This window comes from Capra hircus, chromosome 14 (genome assembly GCF_001704415.2).
Source record: "Capra hircus breed San Clemente chromosome 14, ASM170441v1, whole genome shotgun sequence".
In the NCBI taxonomy this organism is placed as follows: Eukaryota; Metazoa; Chordata; class Mammalia; order Artiodactyla; family Bovidae; genus Capra; species Capra hircus.
The window spans coordinates 10,827,328-10,855,235 of NC_030821.1; the positions used below are offsets into that span (position 1 = coordinate 10,827,328).

Here is a 27,908-nt window from a genome sequence, read left to right on the forward strand (position 1 = left end):
TTTTGTTGAAGAATAGCTTTAGGTAGATCTGTACTATTAAAAAGTTAAATTTTTCTCTGTGGCGACCTTGAGGGGTGGGATCGGGTGGTTCCCTCTGAGGGAGGGAGGTTCAAGAGGAAGGTGACGTATGTATACCTATGGCTGATTCATGCTGATTGTTGGCAGAAACTGACACAATATGTAAAGCAATTATCCTCCAATTAAAAATAAACATTCATTTTTTAAAGTTACATTATTATGTTAACTATTTATTCATATTAAAAGATTTCCTTGATATAATAAAACAAACAAATGGCAGGAATAAATGCAATGTTCAGGTTGATAAATGATGACAAATACCACTCTTAAACCTCAATCTCAATCACCTTCATCAAAACAGCCATAACACTCTCTCTGATTTTCTCTAAAATAACTATATATTAAAACTTAAACTTATGAGATTTATGTATACTAATGAAATGTCATCTTTGTATGTTTAAAATAAAGTTGCAAAATCAAAATTCTAATAAAAATTCTGTGACATGGAAAACAGTTTTTATGCCTTAGTAAGAATATAGATTCTATTATCCATTATGTACAATTCTTAAAAATAAATATTAATATATCTTTAGATGACTATATTATATTGCCAATAAAAAAAGAAAATTTCTCTGAAATCCTGACATTGAAAGTTAAAATTCCTTCAGTACTATGTGAAATAGAGTGTTTCTGTCAATATCTCATTAGAAAGGTTCTCCTTTTGTATGTAGAATCTAAGATAATTATTAGGAAAAAATTTAAAAAGCCTTCCCCAAATATGCTAATGATAAGTAATGTACTTGGAGCAATAAAACATTAAATTTCATGTTAATCACTGGACTTATAGTAACTATATAAGGGAAAAAACACTTAGAATATGTAAATTTTGCTATTTGTGTTACATAATATAATTTAACAGCTTTCTTCAAAATTCAAAATAATCTGCATTTTAAAAATTAATCTGGGAATACCAGACCACCTTACCTGCTTCCCTAGAAACCTGTATGCAGGTCAAGAAGTAACAGTTAGAACCCAACATTGAACAACAGACTGGCTCAAAATTGGCAAAGGAGTATGGCAAGGTTGTATATTATCACCCTGCTTATTTAAGTTATATGTAGAGTACATCATGCATAATGCCAGGCTGTATGAAGCATAAGGTGGAATCAAGATTGCCAGGAGAAATATCAACAACCTCAGATATACAAATGATATCACCCTAATGGCAGAAAGCAAAGAGGAACTGAAGAGCCTCTTGAAGGTGAAAGAGAGTGAAAAGCTGGCTTAAAACCCAACAAACAAATATCATATATTAATGTGTGTATATATATATAGATATATATATAAGATCTAGAAGGATGGTACTGCTGAACCTGTTCTCAGACCAGCCAAGGAGATGCAGACATGGAGAACAGACTTACGGACAAGTGTGGAGGAGGAGAGGCAGAGGGTGAGATGAATGCAGAGTAGCACGGAACGGTACACACTGACATATGTAAGTAGAGAGCCAATGGGAATTTGCTCTATGACTCGGGGAACTCAAACTGCGGCTCTGTAATAACCTAGAGGGGTGGGAATATGTGGGAGGTGGGAGGGAGATTGAAGAGGGACGGGACATATATCCACCCATTGTTAATTCATATTGATGTATGACAGAAGAGGGACGGGACATATATCCACCCATTGTTAATTCATATTGATGTATGACAGAAACCAATATTGTAAAGCAATCATCATCAATTTAAAAATAAATAATTATTTTTTTAAAAACCCTCAAAATCCACAAAACTAAGATCATGGCATCTGGTTCCATCACTTCATGGCAAATATACAGGGAAACAATGGAAATAGTGGCAGCTTTTATTTTCTTGGGCTCGAAAATCACTGTGGACAGTGACTGTACAAATGAAATTAAAAGATTTTGTTCCTTGGAAGAAAAGCTATGACTAAACTTGACAGTGTATTAAAAAGCAGAGACAGCACTTTGCCAACAAAGGTCCATATAGTAAAAGCTATGGCTTTTCCAGCAATCATGTACAGATGTGAGAGCTGGACCATAAAGAAGGCTGAGTGCTGAAGAATTGATGCTTTTGAACTGCAGTGCTGGAGAAGACTCTTGAGAGTTCCTTGGACTGCAAGGAGGTCAAACCAGTCAATCCTAAAGGAGATCAGTCCTGAATAATTCATTGGAAGGACTGATGCTGAAGCTGAAGCTCCAATACTTTGGCCACCTGATTAGAAGAGCGGATATATTAGAAAAGACCCTGATGCTGGGAAAGATTGAAGGCAGGAGGAGAAAGGAATGACAGAGGACGAGATGGTTAGAGGCATCACTGAAACAATGGACATGAGTTTGAGCAAACTCCAAGAGATGGTGAAGGGCAGGGAAGCCTGGTCTGTTGCAGTCCATGGGGTTGCAAAGAGTCGGACACAATTTAGTGACTAAACTACAATCTGCATTTAATGCTGAAAAATGGACATTTCGAATGAGTAACATTAAAATTTTCATTTTCACACAGGAAATCTGTATTATAAAATTTCTCTTTGAACAAATATTAGCAACTGATTATCAAATCACTGTGACTGTACACATATATATTAAATAGCTTATTCTGGCTAGCAAGTAACAAAATATTATTATCTATAAGGAAATACAAAAGTTATATCTGTATGTCTATATATCTATAATATTTTTAAAAAATTTTTCACCTGGATTCAAGCTCTTAATTACATGAAACATTATTTTTATGGTTAGCAGACAGAGTTGCTAGATTCTCTGAGAACAGTGTTGTAAACACTGTAACATCAGAACATATCACAATTTTTTTAGTTAATCTTATGTCAAAGAATAACTGACAATATTCACAATTGGTCACAAGAACTCCTATTTTCTTAAATTATGCTTTCATTCATTCATTAAAAATTATTTATTGAGCACTTATACTAGATATAAACAGTGTTCAAAGAACTGAAAATAAAATTTAGGCAAAACAGACCAAATGCCTGTTATCTTGAACATTATAAAAAGATGGATAATAAGCACATAAAAAGAATAGTTCAATTTGCCAGGTAATGGAAAGCACTAAAGAGAAAAACACAGTTGGCAAGGGGCAGAAAGTAATAGCAAAAGACGTATTGTTTCAAGTAGAGTGGTCAGGAAAGCCCTTCTTGGTAACAGCACTTGGCATTATCAGTTGATGTCACTTATCAGATACTTGAAAGAATTTAGGAAGTCATGTGGATACCTACTGGAAGTGATTCCAAATACTGGCATATAGAGCTGTAAAGACTCAGAAAACACTAACTTTTGGAGGAGGTCAAAACATCACTGAAGTTTCTCAAGTCAGAAAGAGAGCTTAATAGGTAATAAAATTTAAAAGTTCAGTGTCTGATGTCAGGCTCATTGCTCAGAAACCAAGTGTCAATATCTGAGTATATGGGCTCAAATAATATACCTGGAAATAGGCAAAATCTCCAGCTTGGTTTCCTGACATGTGATGTGAGAGCTTTGGAAAGCAAGAGTGAAGTAAAAATATTATTCCCCTTGCTTACTAAAGTGGTAAATCAAAGGGAATGCATATTCCTGGAGAAGTTTCAGAAACTGATTATATTATGAAAAACTAAATATGTGCTTACATTGATTATTTTCACAAAGCTATTTATTTCCTCACTGTCTAGTTGGTCTTAGAGACTAACTGAGTAATATTAAATCTACTATGGTAGAATTTTTTTTTTTAATGCACCTGTTGTTCAGTTGCTAAGCTGTGCGATGCCATGGACTATAGCACACCAGGTTCCTCTGTCCCCTATTATCTCCCAGAGTTTACTCAAATTCATGTTCATTGAGTCAGTGATGAACATAACTAACAATCTAACCATCTTGTCCTCTGCCACTCCCTTCTGCTTTTGCCTTAAATATTTCCCAGCAACAGGGACTTTTCCAGTGAATTGGCTCTTTGCATTAGGTGGCCAAAGTATTGGAGCTTCAGCTTTAGCATCAGTCCTTCAAATGAATATTCAAGCTTGATTTACTTTAGGATTGACTAGTTTGATATCCTTGCAGTCGAAGGAACTCTCAAGAATCTTCACCAGCACCCCAGTTGGAAAGCATCAATTCTTCAGTGGTCAGCTTTCTTTATGGTCCAACTCTCACATCCATACAAACTATTGGAAAAACCATAGCTTTAACTATATGGACTTTTGTTGGCAAAGGAATGTCTCTGCTTTTTAACCTAGATATGCTGTCTAGGTTAATTATAGCTTTCCTTCCAAGGAGCAAGCATCTTTTAATTTCATGCCTGCAGTCACCGTCTGCAGTGGTTTTGGAGCCCAAGAAAATAAAATCTGTCACTGCTTCCACTTTTTCCTCTTCTATTTGCCATGAAGTGATGGAACCGGATGTCATACTTAGCTTTTTAAATGCTGAATTTTAAGCCAGCTTTTCCACTTTCCTCTTTCATCCTCATCAAGAGGCTCTTTAGTTCCTCTTCGTCTTTCGCCATTAGAGTGGTATCATCTGCATATCTGAGGTTGTTGATATTTCTCCTGACAATCTTGATTCCAGCTTGTGATTCATTTAGCCAGGCATTTCGCATGATGTACTCTGCATATAAGTTAAATACACAGGGTGAAAATATACAGCCTTGTCATAATCCTTTCCCAAATTTGGAACCAGTCAGTTGTTGCATGACCAGTTCTAACTGTTGATTCCTGACTCGCATACAGGTTTCTCAAGAGATAAGTAAGATGGTTTGGTACTTCTTCTGTATAAGAATTGTCTACAGTTTTTGTGATTCACACAAAGGCTTTAGCATAGTCAATGAAGCAATAGATGTTCTCCTTGAACTCCCTTGCTTTCTCTATGATCCAGTGAATGTTGGCAATTTGTTCTGTTTCCTCTGACTCTTTAAACCCAGCATGTACATCTGGAAGTTCTCAGTTCCCATACTGCTGAAGTCTAGCTTGAAGGATTTCAAGCATTACCTTGCTAGCATGTGAAATGAGTACAATTGTATGGTAGTTTGCACATTTTTTAACATTGTCCTTCTTGCAGTCTGGAATAAAAACTGACCTTTTCCAGTCCTGCGGTCAATGCTGAGTTTTCTATGTTTGCTGACATACTGAGTGCAGCACTTTCACAGCATCATCTTTTAGGATTTGAAATAACTCACTGGAATTCCATCACCTCCACTAGCTTTGTTTGTAGTAACGTTTCCTAAGGCCCACCTGACTTCACATTGCAGGATGTCTGGCTCTAGGTGAGTGACCATATCATCACGGTTTTTCTGGGTCTTTAAGATCTTTTCTGTAGTTCTTCTGTGTATTCTTGCTACCTCTTCTTACTCTCTTCTGCTTCTGTTAGGTTCTTACTCTTTCTGTCCTTTAATGTGCCCATTCTTGCATGAAATGTCCCCTTGATATCTCAGATTTTCTTGAAGAGATCTCTAGTCTTTCGCATTATATTGCTTTCCTCTGTTTCTCTGCATTATTAATTTAAGAAGTCCTTATCTCTCCTTGCTAGTCTCTGGAATTCTGTGCTCACCTTTTCCCCTTTCCTTTTGCTTCTCTTCCTTCTTCAGCTATTTGTAAAGCCTCCTCAGACAACCACTTTGCCTTCTTATTCTAGCAAAATATAAATGTCTTTTCCACATGGTCACAACTTGTTAATTAATCTACCCAATGAGTTTTTCTAAATTCTGATCACAGATACCATAAGAGACTATACACCTTTACTGGAAGGAACAGTAGTATACTGTTTGTGTACTAAATCAGCTCTCCACTCACTGCTATAGTCTAATTCTGAGAGTAACTGCCTCACCAACCTGGAGCACATCATGGCACTGGTACGAAATAAGCCTTGGAGAAGATATGAAAACTTCGTGAGATACCTCATTCAGATATATATCATTCATTTTTATACATATCATATATATATATAATTCATATATGGGCTTCTTTACTAGTGGTAAAGAAGCCACAGGCCAATGCAGGAAACATAAGAGAAATAGGTTGGATCCCTGAGTTGGGAAGATTCCCTGGAGGAAGCATGGCAACCCACTCCAGTATTCTTGCCTAGAGAATCCCATGGACAGAGTAGCCTGGTGGGCTAGAGTCCACAGTGTCACAAAGAGTTGGACATGACTGAAGTACCTTAGCATGCACGCATGCATTGATATACATAATATATATATCATATATATGAGAGAGAACACAGAGCATTCTGTTAAAAACACAGAGGCTTGTCAACTACATTTGATACATGAAATTGCATTGATTTAGAGCACAGCAGGATTATCTGCAAAAAATAAGTCAACTTGCTGCACTTGTGCCATATCTATCATTAAGAATGAAACATAGGCACAACTTCTTGTAAAACTGGCATTACTTGATAATGTCAAATATCTATACCTCTGATCCAATGTTTTTCTACTGTGTATATATTGCAGAGAAATTCTTGTGCCTGTGAACCAAAGAGCAGATATGTCTGAAATTATTTATAGAAACCTTATAATATCATTCATAGAGGAAAACCTGAGAACCATGCAATTGTCAAAACCAAGAGAATAGGCTGGAAAATATTGGTATAGGCAGATCATGGATTATTATAAGGCATAGAAAATGAATGGACCATATCACCATTTATCAATAAGAATAAAACTCAAAAATATGATGTTCAATAAGAGCAAGTTTTATGACAATATATACAGCATGATTTCATTTATATAAGTTCATAAACAAAAAATACATTGTTTACAATGTACCTAGGTGGAAATTTCATAAATGAAATTAACACGAACTCAAGATAGTGGTTCTCTCTCACAAATACAGTGGCATAGAGGGTGTTGCAACTGGGAAAGCGCATAAAGAAGTATATATCTTGTATTTAACCTAGATAATGGATACATGGCTGCTTATGTAGCTGTCAAGCTTTTTAATCTGTACGCATATTTTATGCATGGAGAGAACGTGGAAAGGTGCTAAGACATGGGACAATGAAAGTTCTCTGGCAGATCGCTGTGCAAGTGCTTCTACCTCTTAGAGCTTATGACAGGGCAGAGTCAGTGCAGCCTTAAGTGCATCTAACTAACTGAAACATAGAAATAAGCCCTTAGCAGGTCCCCATAAAACAAGAAGTGGCAGCCTCTAGGGTTTTGAAACAATTCCATACACCCTTCAACAGGAAACAACTGCTATGAAACAACGCCTGGATTGCTACCAAGCTCTGATGAAGACCGACTATCTGATGATGACACTCAGGGACCATCTGGCCTGAGCTACCAGTCATGAACTGGGAGTCATCTAATTCAACAAATTCATAAAGTTGTGTGCCATTTTAGCAGTTTATAAAATGTATGTGGATGGTTCTTTAAAATATGCTGCACAATGGAAGTAAACTGCTATTTTGGAGGTGGCCCTAAAACACTATCTATAAGGGAAATCCTCCCAGGGGCCAAAGTTTAAGTAATACATTTTGTGGTATAGTTTACCTAGAAAGACAGGTAACCTAAGATAATATGTATTATTTTTTCCTGAATTGGAAACTGAGCCTTCTGTCTAATCAGTTTGGATTCTTCATGCCTATGAGTAAACAGTAAAATGGGGATTCATTGTGTTGGGTGGGGTAACATTAATTATTATAATAATGTTTGTTATCAAGGAAAAAATTATTTGTTAATACACAGTGAGGGCTAAAAGAAATATGGAAAGCTGTGAAGGAACTCCTGGGTTAATTCCATGTATTGCTATGACCAATGGTAGACTGTAATGGAATAACTATACAGTCAACTGTAATCTTGGACTTTTCAGGTGTCACTAGTTTTAAAGAACCCATCGGCCAAAGCAGGAGACTTAAGAGACACAGGATCCATCCCTGGGTTGGGAAGATCCCCTGAAGGAGGGCATGGCAACCACCCCAGTATTCTTGCCTGGAGAATCCCATGGAGAGAGGAGCCTGGTGGGCTACAGTCCACAGGGTCACAAAGGGTTGAACACAACTGAAGCAACTTAGCATGCATTTTTTTCCCTTTTTCTTTTAAATTTAAATTTATTTATTTTAATTGGAGGCTAATTACTTTACAATATTGTATTGGTGTTGCCACACATCAACACCAGGGCTACCCTGATGGTCTCCCGCAGTGCAGGAGACCCGGGGGGTTCGATCCCTGGGTTGGGAAGATACCCTGGAGAAAGAAATGGCAACTCACTCCAGTATTCTTGCCTGGGAAATCCCATGGATGGAGAAGCCTGGCAGGCTATAGTCCATGGGGCCGCACTGAGTTGGATATGACTGAGCGACTTCAGTTTCAGGTTTTTGTTCCTGCACAACTGTAAGCTAGAGACGATTTAAAGCATACAGGAGGATGTGCATAGGTTATTCACAAATACAGCTGACCCTTGAACAATGCAGGGGTTGGGGCTCTGACTTTCTGCACAGTCAAAAATATAGTACAACTTTATTGTCAGCAGTCAGCCTTCTGTATCTCTGGTCCCACATCCATGCATTCACCCAACTCAGGATCCTGTAGTACTCTACTATATATTTATTGGAGGAAAAAAAATTCATATAAGTGGACCTGAGCAGTTCAAACACATGATGTCCAAGGGTCAACTGTATTTTGCCATTTTATTTACATAAGGGACTTGAGTATCCATGGGGGTTCTAGAACCAATCTCCCATGGATAGCAAGGCCAACTATCTGTCTTTATAACAAGAAAAATCACTTAGAACCTTCAGGAATGAAGATTTATGTTTCTCACTAAAGGCAAAGGGCTCATCAAACTAAGAAGCTTGCTAAAATAGGAAGATCTAGAATGAATATTTGAGAATGGAGATCATAAATTAAAACCACAATGACCAGCTACAAGACTGACAATAATAACCTGAACCTATAATCCCTTACTTATTCCTCTCCTAAAGTGTAATGCCTATCCTCTCTACACAACCAATTTCTAGGGAAAAACAGCATTATAAACATTTAAATATTTCTTTCTCACAAGAAAGATAAAAGTCTAAATATAACTCAAGATCCTAGACTTGGAAAGCAATAGCCCCTGGTTTGGTTGGAAAATATCTGGGTAGCTTTTGAGAATCTTCTTAGATAGTCTTAGGATTATTTCATGATAAGGAACAGAAAGTCAAATTGAAATAACATGAAAATGAGAGAGAGAAAGAAACAGAGGGGAGAGAGAGAGGATAATTGATTACTGTTGTTTCCAGGAGATAAGAGAAGAAGAAGAAAGTTTATTTCTTGTTTCAGTCTGGAGTCATGGCTATCTCCAGCCCTGACTCACATTCTCACAAAACTAAGAGCAAAGTGGAAAGGATACTTTTCCTTGGGATCATTTTAATAATTTGTATGCTCCAAAAGGTTCTCTCACAAGTTACTTCCAATGATGGAAAACTAAGATTCATTCAATATGTGTACAGTTTCCAATTCAAGCAACTTTAACAAAGCAAACTACTCTGTCTCTGATTTCTGCTGTTAAATATACTGAAAACTTATACTTGAAAACTCATCATATATAATCACCAGAATATTCTGCTTTAAGTCTTAAATAGGGATCACAAGTATCAACTAAAAGCAAAATAATAACTAAAAAACAAAACATTTATACCAAAGATATTTGAATTATGTATGCCTGAATGTTTTGATAGCAAATATGATACTATACATTCTCATAATTTTTATTTATGTGTACTTTGCAAATAATCTGTGTAATATCTGTTTTTTTAAACAGAATACTTTAAAAAGTCATTTTCATTTATAATCTCTAATCAGTAGGTGCTATGTATGGTAAAATTTCCTTTCTTATTCCATGTAATTAAAATATATTTAACTTTAGCATAAGCACTGTTTCTGTAAAGAATCATAAGAGCATATATTTAATAAAGATCATAAATATTTCGGTACCTCAATATTATCATTTACTATTCCTCATATTACATTAATTTAGGAAAGAACAAAGTAATCAATATGTTCTATTTAATTCAACATAAAAAGTTACATTTATGCTGTGAATTATTTTACACTTAAAGCAATAGTCAGTGTTAACTATGCCGCAGTTTTACAGTCTCCTTAGTTTAATAAAAGAATAGATTAACCGCTTTTTGCTTTTTGATTCCTTCGTTTTGCCTAGAAACAAGACTGCATCTTTGCCCTTTGTTGATACTGCTGTCTAAGCTCATTATCATTTGAATATCCAGTTATTGTTTTATAACTGTTCATTTTTCAGAAGCTCACTGATTTTTTTCCTTTCTTAGAACAGTAGACTTTACACTAGCCCCACTCATTATCATCGTGTGGCAGTACTGCTCTTCTCCTGCCTTTGCTGCTTTAAAAATTAATGCACTGTTATTTTCTGAATACTGCATAAGCTGCTTATGAGTACATTATGCTATCAAGCAAGCACATGCAGAAAAGCTTCCTAAACTGTTATTCTTTCAATGAAAATACAGCTGGTTCTGCTTCAAAGGCACATCTTTTCACCTGCAAATGGACTTGCTCCTACACTTATTCCTCAATTCATTGTCTTTTATTTGTGTCTGGAAATCTTTAATTGCCTTTAATTAGAAAAAAGTAAATTCAGTGCTTTAATCTTGCAAATACATTCAATCATAATTCTGTCTGGGATGAATACCAAGTTCTATTCACTGTCTGATCTCTATAACAAGGATATATAATTTATTGTCCATTTATATAGACCACACCAATTAAGATACAATAGAAAAGCGAAGAGATAAGAGTCAAAATATTTGAAAAGAAAAATTTGCAATCTAAATTTAATTACTCAAATGAATTATTAGAAGACGAGTTATTTACAGCATGCCAAAATTACTGACAAATAATAAAATTTGCTAATCAACAATAAAGACTTTTATATTTCTTTCAACATTTTAAAATAATTTCTCATCACTGCTTCAAATCCCTTCTCCCTTCCTTAAAAAAGCAAAAAGCTATTTGGAACATTATTTTTTTCATATTATCAAAATTATACATAGAAGAACACTACAATTTGACATAGAGTCATTTTCCAACTACTATAATGAACACAATTTTTAGTTATTATATTATAAATTACAAATAACTGTAGAAAATTCTTTGCAAAAGCAAGGGTCAAGAGTCTATAGCAAGTTCCAATAGCTAGGCCAGTAAACAAAACATCTGCATTTTGATAGCTGTAAGATTAATAAACTCACAAATTACATGATCACAAGCAAAATAACATTATAGTTTTAATCAGTCAAGTTGATAAAAGAAAATTATTACAAAAACCAGAAACACAATAAAATACAGATCTAATAGAGTTTCATGATCACTGGATACCTTTATACTCGGCTAGTCTTACAAAATGATGCCACATACTTACCTAAAGAAAAAGAAAGAGGTATTATCTATAAAAATAATATTTGAAAAAAGTATTTTTCTTAAAATTATTGAAGGATACCTGGGCTATACAGAGAAAACTAGTGAGTTCATCCTCAGAAACAAAAATCTCAGGAAAACTTTTGAAATTATATTACAGAGGTAACTCAAACAATGATGATTTTTCAAATTTTAGACAAAATAACTGGACATTAATTCTACGTTGCGAAGGACATACCATTATTTAATGGCATTAGTACTAAAAAACAAGCACTTTACTTTGGACTCCTACAAAGATAATGCAGTAAGTTGCTTATATAAATAAACTTCTCAGAAAATGCATTAAAAATACTAACCAAGCAACAATTTTTATATGTATGTGTAGGGGAGCAAAATTTACCACCTCAAATGTCTTTTTGGTATGCAGATCATTTGAGCTGAAAACCACCAAGGCCCAGAAACACTCAGGAAGAAACCTGTACCTTCTCCCACTTAAAAAATTTAGATAGAAGGTGTGCTCTAAGAATAGAGCTATTACTAGAGATATCTGCAAAATATATGGGGCAGTGTGGTGGGAGAAACTCAGTAGTGCCTGGAGATCAGAGTGAACTCTTGTGTTCCATCATCTCTGCCTGTCTGCCTGCTTAGTCGCTCAGTTGTGCACAACTCTTTGCGACCCCATGGACTGTAGCCCACCAGGTTCCACTGTCCATAGGATTCTCCAGGAAAGAATACTGGAGTGGGTTGCCATTCCCTTCTGCAGTAGATCTTCCTGACCCAGGGATCAAACCCAGGTCTTCTGAATCTCAGGCAGACTCTGCCTTCTGAGACAGGGAAGCACACATTATCTCTGCAGGACCCAGAAAACATTTGTTTAACAAACATTTGCTTTCCACCTTCATGTGAATTGCCTTCCTCTCCTTTGAAATACCAAACCACCATCCCCAAGTCCTTCTTTATTTTTAGCTGAAGATTGTATTCAAGGTGAGGGTTTCAGACATGTGGCTGAGTTAATTTTTCCCAGGTCTCTCCCATGTAAATGTGTTATTAAACTTTTGTTTGATATTTGTCCTGTTAATCTATCTCATGTACAATATTATGAACCTCAATCCATAGTTATTCACGCACTCTGTCGATATAATCCCTTGAATCTATTTGTCACTTCCACTGTATGGGATTTGATTTAGGTCATACCTGAATGGCTTAATGGTTTTTCCTGCTGCTGCTGCTGCTGCTAAGTCACTTCAGCTGTGACCGACTGTGTGCGACCCCAAAGATGACAGCCCACCAGGCTCCTCTGTCCCTGGGATTCTCCAGGCAAGAATACTGGAGTGGGTTGCCATTTCCTTCTCCAGTGCATGAAAGTGAAAAGTCAAAGTGAAGTCCTATCTTTGACAAAGGAGGCAAGAATATACAATGGAGTAAAGACAATCTCTTTAACAAGTGGTGCTGGGAAAACTGGTTAACCACTTGTAAAAGAATGAAACTAGATCACTTTCTAACACTGCACACAAAAATAAACTCAAAATGGATTAAAGATCTAAATGTAAGACCAGAAACTATAAAACTCCTAGAGGAGAACATAGGCAAAACACTCTCAGATATAAATCACAGCAGGATCCTCTGTGATCCACCTCCCAGAATTCTGGAAATAAAAGCAAAAATAAACAAATGGGATCTAATTAAAATTAAAAGCTTCTGCACAACAAAGGAAAATATAAGCAAGGTGAAAAGACAGCCTTCTGAATGGGAGAAAATCATAGCAAATGAAGCAACTGACAAACAACTAATCTCAAAAATATACAAGCAACTTATGCAGCTCAATTCCAGAAAAATAAACGACCCAATCAAAAAATGGGCCAAAGAACTAAATAGACATTTCTCCAAAGAAGACATACGGATGGCTAACAAACACATGAAAAGATGCTCAACTTCACTCATTATTAGAGAAATGCAAATCAAAACCACAATGAGGTACCACTTCACACCAGTCAGAATGGCTGCGATCCAAAAATCTGCAAGCAATAAATGCTGGAAAGGGTGTGGAGAAAAGGGAACCCTCCTACACTGTTGGTGGGAATGGAAACTAGTACAGCCACTATGGAGAACAGTGTGGAGATTCCTTAAAAAATTGCAAATAGAACTACCTTATGACCCAGCAATCCCACTGCTGGGCATACACACCGAGGAAACCAGAATTGAAAGAGACACATGTACCCCAATGTTCATCGCAGCACTGTTTATAATAGCCAGGACATGGAAACAACCTAGATGTCCATCAGCAGATGAATGGATAAGAAAGCTGTGGTACATATACACAATGGAGTATTACTCAGCCGTTAAAAAGAATTCATTTGAATCAGTTCTGATGAGATGGATGAAATTGGAGCCGATTATACAGAGTGAAGTAAGCCAGAAAGAAAAACACCAATACAGTATACTAACACATATATATGGAATTTAGAAAGACGGCAATGACGACCCTGTATGCAAGACAGCAAAAAAGACACAGATGTGTATAACGGACTTTTGGACTCAGAGGGAGAGGGAGAGGGTGGAATGATTTGGGAGAATGGCATTCTAACATGTATACTATCATGTAAGAATTGAATCGCCAGTCTATGTCTGACGCAGGATACAGTATGCTTGGGGCTGGTGCATGGGGATGACCCAGAGAGATGTTATGGGGAGGGAGGTGGGAGGGGGGTTCATGTTTGGGAACACATGTAAGAATTTAAGATTTTAAAATTTTAAAAAATTAATTAATTAATTAATTTAAAAAAAAAAAACAAAGTGAAGTCCTTCAGTCATGTTTGACTCTCTGCAACCCCATGGGCTGTAGCCACCAGGCTCCTCTGTCCATGGGATTCTCCAGGCAAGAGTACTGGAGTAGGGTGCCATCACTTTCTCTGAGTGGTTTTTCCTACTTTCTTCATTTTAAGTCTGAATTTTGCAATAAGGAGTTCATGATCTGAGCCACAGTCAGCTTCTGGTCTTGTATTTGCTGACTATATTCGTTGGACCTTAAGGTGAAAATGAAAGTTTCTCAGTTGTGTCCAACTCCTTGTGACCCCCCTGGACTATACAGTCCATGGAATTCTACAGGACAGAGTACTGGAGAGGGTAACCTTTCCCTTCTCCAGGGGATCTTCCCAAACTAGGGATGAACCCAGGTCTCCCACATTGTAGTTGGATTCTTTACCAGCTGAGCCAAAAGGGAAGCCCTGCACCCGAAGGTGGAAAAGCTCCATAATCAATCTGATTTTGGTATTGACCATCTGTAGACTTGTCTCTCATGTTGTTGGAAGAGGGTGTTTGCTATGATCAGTGCATTCTCTTGGCTAAACTTGGTTAGCCTTTGTCCTGATTCATTTTGTATTCCAAGGCCAAACTTGCCTGTTGCTCCAGGTATCTCTTGACTTCCTACTTTTCATTCCAGTTCCCTATGTTGACAAGCACATCTTTTTTGGTGTTAGTTCTAGTAGATCTTGTAGGTTCTTCATCAGTTCTGTTCAGTTCAGTCACTCAGTCGTGTTCGACTCTTTGTGACTCCACGAATCGCAGCAACCCAGGCCTTCCTGTCCATCACCAACTCCCGGAGTTCACTCAGACTCACGTCCATTGAGTTAGTGATGCCATCCAGCCATCTCATCCTCTGTCGTCCCCTTCTCCTCCTGCCCCCAATCCCTCCCAGCATCAAAGTCTTTTCCAATGAACAAACTCTTCGCATGAGGTGGCCAAAGTACTGGAGCTTCAGCTTTAGCATCATTCCTTCCAAAGAAATCCCAGGGCTGATCTCCTTCAGAATGGACTGGTTGGATCTCCTTGCAGTCCAAGGGACTCTCAAGAGTCTTCTCCAACACCACAGTTCAAAAGCATCAATTCTTCGGCACTAAGCCTTCTTCTCAGTCCAACTCTCACATCCATACATGACCACTGGAAAAACCATAGCCCTGACTAGACGGACCTTAGTCGGCAAAGTAATGTCTCTCCTTTTGAATATGCTATCTAGGTTGATCATAACTTTTCTTCCAAGGAGTAAGTGTCTTTGAATTTCATGGCTGCAGTCACCATCTGCAGTGATTTTGGAGCCCCAAAAATTAAGTCTGACACTGCTTCCACAGTTTCCCCATCTATTTCCAATGAAGTGATGGGACCAGATGCCATGATCTTCGTTTTCTTAAAGTTGAGCTTTAAGCCAACTTTTCCACTCTCCTCTTTCACTTTCATCAAGGGGCTTTTTAGTTCCTCTTCACATTCTGCCATCAGGGTGGTATCATCTGCTTATCTGAGGTTATTGATATTTCTCCCAGCAATCTTGATTCCAGCTTGTGTTTCTTCCAGTCCAGCACTTCTCATGATGTACTGTGCATAAAAGTTAAATAAGCAGGGTGACAATACACAGCCTTGACGTATTCCTTTTCCTATTTGGAACCAGTCTGTTATTTCATGTCCAGTTCTAACTGTTGCTTCCTGACCTGCATATAGGTTTCTCAAGAGGTAGGTCAGGTGGTCTGGTATTCCCATCTCTCTCAGAATTTTCCACAGTATATTGTGATCCACACAGTCAAAGGTTTTGGCATAGTCCATATAGCAAAAATAGATGTTTTTCTGGAACTCTCTTGCTTTTTCCATGATCCAGCGGATGTTGGCAATTTGATCTCTGGTTCGTCTGCCTTTTCTAAAACCAGCTTGAACATCAGGGAGTTCACAGTTCATGTATTGCTGAAGCCTGGCTTGGAGAATTTTGAGCATTACTTTACTAGCATGTGAGATGAGTGCAATTGTGCAGTAGTTGGAGCATTCTTTGGCATTGCCTTTCTTTGGGATTGGAATGAAAACTGACCTTTTCCAGTCCTGTGGCCACTGCTGAGTTTTCCAAATGTGCTGGCATATTGAGTGCAGCACTTTCACAGCATCATCTTTCAGGATTTGAAACAGCTCCACTGGAATTCCATCACCTTCACTAGCTTTGTTCGTAGTGATGCTTTCTAAGGCCCACTTGACTTCACATTCCAGGATGTCTGGCTCTAGATGAGTGATCACATCATGATGATTATCTGGGTAATGAAGATCTTTTTTGTAAAGTTCTTCTGTGTATTCTTGCCACGTCTTCGTAATATCTTCTGCTTCTGTTAGGTCCAGGCCATTTCTGTCCTTTATCAAGCCCATCTTGCATGAAATGTTCCCTTGGTATCTCTAATTTTCTTGAAGAGACCTCTAGTCTTTCCCATTCTGTTGTTTTCCTCTATTTTTTTGCATTGATCGCTGAAGAAGGCTTTCTTATCTCTTCTTGCTATTCTTTGGAACTCTGCATTCAGATGCTTATATCATTCCTTTTCTCCTTTGCTTTTTGCCTTTCTTCTTTTCACAGCTATTTGTAAGACCTCCTCAGACAGCCATTTTGCTTTTTTGCACTTCTTTTCCATGAGGATGGTCTTGATCCCTGTCTCCTGTACAATGTCACGAACCTCAGTCCATAGTTCATCAGGCACTCTATCTATCAGATCTAGGCCCTTAAATCTATTTCTCACTTCCACTGTAAAATCATCAGAGATTTGATTTAGGTCATACCTGAATGGTCTAGCGGTTTTCCCTACTTTCTTCAATTTGAGTCTGAGTTTGGAAATAAGGAGTTCTTGATCTGAGCCACAGTCAGCTCCTGGTCTTGTTTTTGTTGACTGAATAGAGCTTCTCCATCTTTGGCTGCAAAGAATATAATCAGTCTGATTTCGATGTTGACTATCTGGTGATGGCCATGTGTCTTATGTTGTTGGAAGAGGGTGTTTGCTATGACCAGTGCATTTTCTTGGCAAAACTCTATTAGTCTTTGCCCTGCTTCATTCTGCATTCCAAGGCCAAATTTGCCTGTTACTGCAGGTGTTTCTTGACTTCCTCCTTTTGCATTCCAGTCCCCTATAATGAAAAGGACATCTTTTTTGGGTGTTAGTTCTAAAAGGTCTTGTAGGTCTTCATAAAACCATTCAACTTCAGTTTTTTCAGCGTTATTGGTTGGGGCATAGACTTGGATAACTGTGATAGTGAATGGTTTGCCTTGGAGATGAACAGAGATCATTCTGTCGTTTTTGAGACTGCATCCAAGTACTGCATTTCGAACTCTTTTGTTGACCATGATGGCTACTCCATTTCTTCTGAGGGATTCCTGCCCGCAGTAGTAGATATAATGGTCATCTGAGTTAAATTCACCCATTCCAGTCCATTTTAGTTCACCGATTCCTAGAATGTCGATGTCCACGCTTCCCATCCCGTTTGACCACTTCCAATTTGCCTTGATTCATGGACCTGACATTCCAGGTTGCTATGCAATATTGCTCTTTACAGCATCGGATCTTGCTTCTATCACCAGTCACATCCACAACTGGGTGTTGTTTTTGCTTTGGCTCCATCCCTTCATTCTTTCTGGAGTTATTTCTCCACTGATCTCCAGTAGCATATTGGGCACCTAATGACCTGGGGAGTTCTCCTTTCGGTATCCTATCATTTTGCGTTTTCATACTGTTCATGGGGTTTTCAAGGCAAGAATACTGAAGTGGCTTGCCATTCTCTTCTCTAATGGACCAGATTCTGCCAGATCTCTCCACCATGACCCACCCGTCTTGAGTTGCCCCGCAGGCATGGCTTGGTTTCATTGAGTTAGACATGCTGTGGTCCTAGTGTGATTAGATTGACTAATTTTCTGTAAGTATGGTTTCTGTGTTTCTGCCCTCTGATGCCCTCTTGAAACACCTACCATCTTACTTTAGTTTCTCTTACCTTGGGCGTGGCGTATCTCTTCACAGCTACTCCAGCAAAGCACAGCCGCTGCTCCTTACCTTGGACAAGGGGTATCTCCTTACCGCCGTTCCTGACCTTCAACGTGTTATAGCTCCTCTAGCCCCCCTGTGCCTGCTCAGCCACCGCTCCTCAGTTTTCATTACAATCCCAAAGAAGAGCAATGCAAAAGAATGTTCAAAGTACCACACAATAGCACTCATCTCAAATGCTAGTAAGGTAATGCTTAAAATCCTTCAAGCTAGGCTTCAACAGTATGTGAAATAAGAATTTTAAGATGTTCATGTTGGATTTAGAAAAGGCAGAAGAACCAGAGAGCAAATTGCCGACATCCATTGAATCAAATATAAAGCAAGGGAATTTCAGAAAAACATCTACTTCTGACTCATTGACTATGCTAAAGCCTCTGACTGTGTGGATCATAACACACTGGAAAATTCATAAAGAGATGGGAATACCAGACCACCTTACTACCTCCTGAGAAACTTGTATGAAGGTCAAGAAGCAACAGTTAGAACCAGACATGGAACAATAGACTGTTTCAAAATTGGGAAAGGAGTATGTCAAGGCTGTATATCATCACCCTGCTTATTTAACTTCTATGCTGAGGTAGATGAAGCACAAGCAAGAATGAAGATTGCCGGGAGAAATATCAATAACCTCAGATATGCAAATGACATCACTCTTATGGCAGAAAGCAAAGAGGAACTAAAGAGCCTCTTAATGAAAGTGAAAGAGGAGAGTGAACAAGCTGGCTTAAAACTCATCATTCAAAAGAGTAAGATCATGGCATCTGGTCCCACCACTTCCTGGCAAACAGATGGGGAAACAATAGAAACAGTGACAGACTTTATTTTCTTGGGCTCCAAAATCACTGTAAATGGTGCCTGAAGCCATGAAATTGAAAGATGCTTTGCTCCCTGGAAGAAAAGCTTGACAAACCTAGATAGAATATTCAAAAGCAGAGATATCACTTTGCTGACAAAGGTTCGTCTAGTCAAGGCTATCGTTTTTCCAGGTGTCATGTATGGATGTGAGAATTGGACTATAAAGAAAGCTGAGTGCCAAAGAATTGATGTATTAAACTGTCATGTTGGAAAAGTCTCTTGAGAGTCCCTTGGACTGCAAGGAGACCCAACCAGTCAATCCTAAAGGAAATCAGTCCTGAATATTCATTGGAAGAACTGATGCTGAAGCTGAAGCTCCAATACTTTGGCCACCTGATGCAAAGAGCTGACTCATTAGAGAAGACCTGATTCTCAGTAAGACTGAAGACAGGAGAAGGGGCTGACAGAGGATGAGATGGTTGAATGGCATCACCAACTCACTGGACATGAGTGTGAGCCAACTCTGGGAGATGGTGAAGGACAGGGAAACCTGGCATGCTGCAGTCCATGGAATCATAAAGAGTCGGACAGGACCGAGCGACTGAATAATAATGCATAACAGAATCCTTAGAACAATTTAGTATAAGAAGAGGAATGTGACTTTACAATTATGTTACTTTCTCTTATTTTTTCTTTGCTCTTATATGTATGAATATAACTAAATCAAAGGAAAATATACAATGATTATAGAACAGAATACTTTAGAGATACTTGGTATGTTTATTTTTAAAAATGGATTATTAGATATAATTCAATTTCAATAAAAATCCTAGCAGATGCTTTATTTTTTCTATTATCAATGATGAGAGAAATCAGAACAGTAGTTGCATATGGGAGGGTGGGATAAAGACATTGGAACTATTTGAGAGGATAGAAATGTTCTGCATTTTGATTGGCATATATGGTTACACGGATATATACACTTGTCAAAATTCTAAAAATTGCTTATGAGTTGGATGCGAATTGTTCCCAAATATGTTTATTCTTTATTCATGTGGTTTTGCACATCCCATTTGATCAAACTCCAACCTGGTAAGTCAGTCCTTCTCTTTAAATATATAAATAATATAACAATCTATACTATTATTGATATAGCATTCCATAAGTGAAGGGAGGATATAAAAAATCAAATATCATAAAACTTCTCTCAAGAAATAATATAGCCAGAAGTTTTTTATTTTCCAGTTACCCATTAGATGAATGAGATCTTTTCATAAGACTTTTGATTTTATGTTTTATTTTTTTTTTTATCATCATAAAAATATTTTTTTATTTATTTTATTTTTTTTATTTTTTTTTAGTAGGTAAAATTATACAAAATTCCATGGACAGAGGAACCTGGCAGGCTACAGTTCATGGGGCTGCAGATTTGGACATGACTTAGTGACTAACCCATGGTCACACACAGCAATAATAACAATGATCACATATTATACAGTAAAAGGCATCTCCAAAACAGTAAGTCACTTCAGTCACATCCAACTTTTTACAACCCTATGGGTTGTAGCCCACTAGGCTCCTCTGTCCATGGGTTTCTCTAGGCAAGAATACTGGAGTGGGTTGCCATGCCCTCTTCCAGGGGATCTTCCTGACCCAAGGATCAAACCTTCATCTCTTACATCTTCTGAATTGACAAGTGGGGTCTTTACCACTACGGCCACCTGAAGCCCTTTTAATGTATATTGTTTGTTTTTATTTGTGTATTTAAATTTCCACTTATATGAATTGGCTCCTCATATTTTCTGCCCATTTTACTATTGGGTTTCCAGATTATTTTATTTATTAATAGTAGGACTTTATTTAGTGCTCCCCAAGTGGTGTTAGTGGTAAAGAACCCAAATGCCAGTGCAGGAAACATAAGACAGGTGGGTTCATTCCCTGAGTCAGGAAGATCCTCTGGAGAAGGGCATGACAACCCACTCTAGTGTTCTTGCCTGGAGAATCTCATGAAGCTTCGCAGGCTATGGTCCACAGGGTTGCAAACAGTTGGACACAACTGAAGCAACTTAGTGTACATGCACGCAGGGTTTAATCTTTCAACATGTAAATTTTTAACTGGTTATAAATTTTAAATATTTTCCCTTTGTCTGCATCTTCTTTGTTTTGCAGAAATATCTTCTCCTTTAGGAGTATACTTTATGTATCATATTTATAAAACAGGTATATAGTCTTTTGCTACCAATCACTTATACTTATTTTTTGACTTACAACTTCTTTATGTTAGTTATTTAGAAGAGTTTTTTTAACTAATTATTATTATAATTACTTTCTAATTTCCAAAGGGATGGGAACAGGTGAGAACAGGAAGGAACATGTAAGAAGAGAGGGTGATGGTGGGCATAGAAGTTAACTTTTTGACTTTTAACTGATTTCTAATTTACTACACTCTTCAAAGTTGTAGTTGTAGGATATTGCTTCTATAAAATTGAGGAGACTTGGTTGTGACCTAGTATGTAGGTAATTTTTTGTAAATACTCCAGGCATTATTAAAAAGATTGGGTAGGAAATCATGCACTTAGAGCACAGTCTAAATCAGAGAAGATTCCTTTTATCTTTCTATGCTGATGACTGGACTTCTCTCTAGTTCACCATTTTACTAAGGTTAAATTTTAATGGAGAATTTTGAGGCTATCACATTATTGCCACTAAGAGTCAACAGAACTGAAAGATTTCATAAGGATAACAAGAAATAAACATGATAATATTAAAATTATTGACGACATATAAGCACACAGCCTTAAGAATAAAAATAGAAGTCTTTTTGCTTTTATCAAATCAATAAAAATTATAAGAGCTTTGAAAAATCCTAAGTACAAAAATGTATTTCTTTATAGATAAATAAGGCTGCACTTATTTTTGTTCCTTAAAACCTCTGTGCATTCCCTTGTTAGTCGTATTCTGTGCATCATATGTATGAGGGGAAAGTTGTTTTGTTAATATCACACAAACAATTGCTTTTTTCTTCATCTCAATTCACAAGAATGTATCAAAGGGGATTCATTGCTTACCAATTTGCTTTCTGTACTGATCAACAGGAAGTTTTATAGTGGAGGCATCTTTTCTGCCCATCTTTGATCTCCAAGATGCCTGCTGCAAAGAAAAAAAATTATTATGATGGAGTCCTAAAAAAAATCAAAAGGACTGTTTAAAAACTTTGGGAATAATTCATTTCATAAAATTTGCTTTTAAAGCAATGGGTAAAAGTTCATTTGACTCATTCCCATTCAGTTCAGTTCAGTTGCTCAGTTGTGTCTGAATCTTTGCGACCCCATGGACTGCAGCACACCAGGCCTCCCTGTCCTTCACTATCTCCTGTAACTTGTTCAAACTCATGTCCATTGAGTTGGTGATGTCATCCAACCATCTCATCTTCTGTCGTCCCCTTCTCCTCCTGCCTTCAATCTTTCCCAGCAGCATCAGGGTCTTTTCCAACAAGTCAGCTCTTCTCATCAGATGGCCAAAGTACAGGAGCTTCAGCTTCAGCATCAGTCCTTCCAATGAATATTTAGGATTGATTTCCTTTAGGATTGACTGGTTTTATCCCCCTGCGGTCCAGGGGATTCTCAGGAGTCTTCTCCAATGCTACAGTTTGAAAGCATCAATTCTTCAGCACTTAGCCTTCTTTATGATCCAATCTCACTCACATCCATATATGACTACTGGAAAAACCATAGCTTTGACTAGACGGACCTTTATCAGTAAAGTGATGTCTCTGCTTTTTAATATACTGTCTAGGCTTGTCATAGCTTTGCTTCCAAGAAGCAAGCATCTTTTAATTTCATGGCTGCAGTCACCATCTGCAGTGACTTTGGAGCCCAAGAAAATAAAGTCTGTAACTGTTCCCAAAATTATTCCCAGAGTGAGTGAAAGTCGCTCAGTTATGTCCAACTCTTTGCAACCCCACGGACTGTAGCCAGCTAGGCTCCTCTGTCCATGGAATTCGCCAGGCCAGAACACTGGAGTGGGTAACCATTCCCTTCTCTAGGGGATCTTCTCAGCCCAGGGATCAAATACAGGTCTTCCATATTGCAGGCAGATTCTTCCCCATCTGAGCCAACAGGGAAGTATGTTATTCCCATTAGATATTGGGAAAAAACATAAAATTACTTCAAATAAATTATCAAAAATTACAAAATTATTTCAAATACAATTGCTGGTAATTAAATTTCCCAAATGTTTGTTCTTGGAACATTCATTTTATCAAAAACTATCAATGCTCAATTAAGCCACGCTGTTACAGAGCTGAATATGGTATTTAAGTTGAGAGCTTCAGCCATTTTGATGAGCTACTCTGTTTTCCTGGGTCTCTCCCATGTACGCATGCTATAAACTTTTGTTTGATTGTCTCCTGTCAGTCTGTCTTATGTTAATTCTTAGACCAGCAAGAAGAACCTGTAAGGGTAGAAGACAATTTCTTCCTCTTGTACACTACATTATATGCACTGTTTGATTTAATCCATAACATATCTTTCAAATCCTATTCTTGTTATTGAATTTAAATATTGTAGCACAGACTGCAACCTACCAACCAAAATCCATATTCTCCTTTTCTTCCTGGCACTATATTTCCTAGCTTCAAGTCAAACATCTCATTGAATTATTGTCAGTAGAATATGAACGGAAGTGATGTGTGCCACTCCAGACCTGCACACTAAAAAATCTCCCTGGGTTTTCTCCCTTCCAGTTGGCTAGGAGGCAAACAATCCCCTGACAAACCCATCCTTGGATATATTTGTAAGGACACAGAATCCTGATCTGCTTGGGATGGAGGAGGGTATTGTCTCACTTACGTACTACTAGTGTCGACTGAAAAAATGCATAATCTACAAATTGAGAGTAACGCATACCTAATAACTCTAAGAGACTGCTCTAAAAAGGCAAAGTGGGAATCCAGGATAAAGAGGAGTTTGTGTGTGTGTGTGTGTGTGTGTGTGTGTGTGACAAAAGACCAAATTGGAACATAACATGATTATTGTTAACAAAAGAAAACCAGACATGTCAAGTTTAAGAAATTTAGCACTTTTCTATGTAGGGGAAGATGCAGGAGCCCGGGTTCACTGAAATCACTCCTTTGTTATGCACTTCAGCCATCTGGGGCCAGCACCCTGTGCCTTCTCGTCCCCAGCTTCCTCAGGTACACCATCAGGGGTGGCTGCCGTGGCTGCCTGCTAGGTGGGCTTGGCAGTAGGCAGCCCATTTGCCTCCATCCTGAGTTCCCTCAGGGCTCACCATCCAGCAGCTGTAACATAATGACTTGATGGCTGCAATATCCTTTGTTCACTGACATGGCAAAGCAACGTTTTAGTTCTCACCCTCGTTGTACTCTACTGAAAAAGAAAGGAAATTCTACTGTAACTGAATCATGTACATTGGTGGGGTCTATTATAGACATTAGTGTTCCCCAGAGTGGGGCCTAGAAGTTGCCCCCCACCTGCTTCCAGGAAGGAGCTACAGGATAGAGATGAATTCAGGCAAGACCTAGCCAGTTAACAAGCAAAACCACGAGGGATTAGAGGGCCCAGTAATTTGGGAACAAGTGTGGAAAAGGCGACTTCTAAATACCAAATAACAGAAAATAAAAAATTAATGAGATCTTGAAGAAAAAAGTGCTCATTAAGACTTCTCAGTTTTAAAATGGAAGAGGGGACCCAGAGCAGATCAAGAATGCTCCTTTCTCACCGAACCTATTGTTCCAGATCACCTGGAGGCAGCCACTACAGAGAGACATAGGAGGTCTGATGCTGATAAAGAAAGCAGACTTGAGAACCATGTCTAGGAAAGAAATTGCGGTGTGATTACTGGCACATGGAACTAACTGGAAATGGTAAGAATGGTACTAAAATCTGAGGGAATTGTATTTACAGGGAAACCAGAAACTTTGTTTTAAAGCGTCTGTGAATGAAAACCAATCCTTGGCCCTCCAAACTTAAACCAACAGAGTGTTGCCACCAAGAAGGCAAACTGTGGATATGCAACGTTCTTCATATGTGACCATGAAGAGGAGTCATCCAGAAGGCAGAGAAGGGAATTTCTCCAAAAAGACCATAATTAGAGGCTAAGCAAGAAACTCCTACTGTCACTATAATGGGCCTTCTCAGTGGTATCCTGTACAACATGGATCAATGATCCCACTGTGTTTCTCATCTTGCCTTTCTAAATGGAAACAATTATCGGAGATATGAAGCAGTTATCCTTTGCTTCACTATTATTTATTAGAAGCCAGGTGAGGCTGGGAATAGTAGGTAAGTTTCATTATCTGTAAACCTCAAGGAACCACTGACTGTGTACTGGCTTGAGAACCATGACTTTGGAGATGGAGAACTTTAGGATTTCCCTACTGGGCAGGCAAGAAAAGGATGCACGTGGCTAACTCATGATCAGAAATGTGGAATTTAGGGAAAGCTATTTACTAAATTGCATGTTCTCCTTTTTTTCTTTCCCGGTCACACTCAATTACATATTTCAGCTTCCTGTAGGCCTGTGACTGAATTTCAGTTAATGGAATATAAATAAATTAATTTCCTGGAGAAGGGAATGGCTACTCATGCCAGTATTCTTGGCTAGAAAATTCCATGGACAGAAGAGTCTGGCAGGCTACAGTCCATGAGGTTGCAGAGTTGGACATGACTGAGTGACTAACACATGGTCACACAGAGCAATAATAACAATGATCACATGTTATACAGTAAAAGACATCTCCAAAGTAATAATTTCTACCAATATGTAAGAAAATTATAAATTCACCTAAAATTACTTTTATATTCATAATAATCTTCTGATTTAATATTACAGTAATTGCTGCTTCTGCTGCTAAGTTGCTTCAGTCATGTCCGAGTCTGAGGAATGTACAAAGTTAAACAAAAAGTCAAATAAATTGTCTTCATATCTCATAAACCATGTAGTTATTACATATAAGATAACACATCCTTAAATTTCAGAATTGAAACCAAAACATCACCTAATCCTATATTCTCACTTGTTATAATTCAGAACATTAAAAATAATTCTAATAATACAAAACCCATAAATGTCAATAATTTTATAATTTATTCATATAGCAATTCCATTTGCAAGTGTTTTACATTTGTTAATTGTAGATAGGACTCAAGTTATTTTGATCTTGATTGCATGAGACTAGACAAGATATCAATACATTTTAGGAAGTTAGTTTAAATGAATAGAGGCACCATATATTATTCCCTCTTTAATTTATTCTTTTTGTTGTTGTTCACCCTCATGGAATAGCTTAAATGTTTAAAAAGCAAGTTATTAAGGCTACTTACCAACACAGTCACTCACTATGTTTCCCTCAATTCTTTCCTGGTCATTTAAACAAACATCTAAACAAACAGAACACTTTGGGCTTCCCTAGTAGCTCATACGATAAAGCAGCCACATGCAATGCAGGAGACCCAGCTACCATCCCTGAGTTGGGGAGACGCCCTGGAAAAGGAAATGGCAACCCACTCCAGTATTCTTACCTGGAGAATTCATGGATAGAGGAGACTGGTGGGCTACAGTCCATGGGGGTCAAAAAGAGTCAAATAAAGATAACACTTTAGAGACCAGTATTTTATTCTTTTATTACCTGGAGTAAATTTAAAAAATGTCAGGAACTCACAGAGACTATCTTTTCACCAAAGTAAATTGAACTTTATCTACTTTAAAATATACTTTAAATATAAAAAACTATAGCAAAAATTAAAAAGCTAAATAACCTAAAGTTTTATCACTATAAGGTCCTATACTCTATGCTACATTTTAGGTATATAATAACCTGTGAATATAAAAACTTTAAGAGGATTTCAACCTAGGAGAGACATTAAAGAGGAACTAGTTTTTCTATTTAGGTGACTGGTAATTCCTATGTAAAATTTCAAAAATTTAAACTTTATTCTTGTATTTCAAATTATCTTCTATTTTTAAAGCAAGGTTACATTTTAACAAATGTTGAAACAAACAAAAAATGCCTAGAGGACACACATATGTACAAATGGCTCAGATTTTTATCAATATTGGTTGCAAAAATGCAAGAAGATGGGAAATATTTTACTTTCCTAATAAACATATTGAGCTATTTTAAAAAACCTATGGAGAAACCCATGCATGTCTATGGTACAAACTGTCAATACCTCACACATCTAGAACCTCTAAAATGCTCTGACTTTCTTTGTTCTTCAAAGCCTTGCAGTAATCATCATTCATTTCTATTGCTTTGATGGTTAGATAGCAAACTCCCAAGAAATCCAGGGAGACATTAGCACATACAGCCACAATTTCTAATAAGACAGCTATTTGCATATCAGATCAGCCACAGTTTAAAATGTGTTGTGATAGATGCGGAAAGGGAATAACAGATTTATATTAGCATGTACAATACCAAGATTGTTTTCACAATTTAATTCCTTAGAGATTACATCTCATCACCTTCTTTCATAAAGAATACTACATTCCCTGAGGAATTAACTTGCTCTGAGATCCAGCTAAACTAAAATATGGATTAATAAGATAATATTTATTATTTATGAATTTTGCTGTAGGAATGATTTCAGATTAAATCATCAGAGAAGTTTTTAACATTCTTGAAACTTGATAGCACATTTTTAAGGAAGAAAAAAATGCTAATTTTATTTAATGCCTAAATTGCATATTAAAACAATTCATAATTAACTTTACTTGATTAAAACTGTATGTCCTTTAAGACTTTTAAAATTAAAAAGAATACTTAGTTTTTAATATCTCTTCTTAACCTGAATTTTGCACCGCGATTTGCTACCTGTAATTTTAAGCATAACATGTGACCTTTAAAACAAAGACAGTGTTATATTCAATCATATTCCAATGAACT

The 27,908-nt window shown here is 37.4% G+C and overlaps 1 protein-coding gene across 4 annotated transcripts in view; it reads right to left on the reverse strand.

Annotated features, from left to right (window-relative positions):
• The window catches only part of TRIQK (triple QxxK/R motif containing), a 105,975-nt gene that overhangs the window by 19,898 nt on the left and 58,169 nt on the right, over positions 1-27,908 (reverse strand). For 3 of the 4 annotated variants that reach the window (XM_013969332.2, XM_013969330.2, XM_018058207.1), the window contains one exon: positions 22,069-22,150. In XM_013969332.2, the coding sequence (XP_013824786.1) occupies positions 22,069-22,129 (61 nt within the window). In that variant the 5' untranslated portion in view covers positions 22,130-22,150. The remainder of the gene's footprint in view (positions 1-22,068; positions 22,151-27,908) is intronic. The other variant, XM_018058208.1, reaches the window with a different exon arrangement.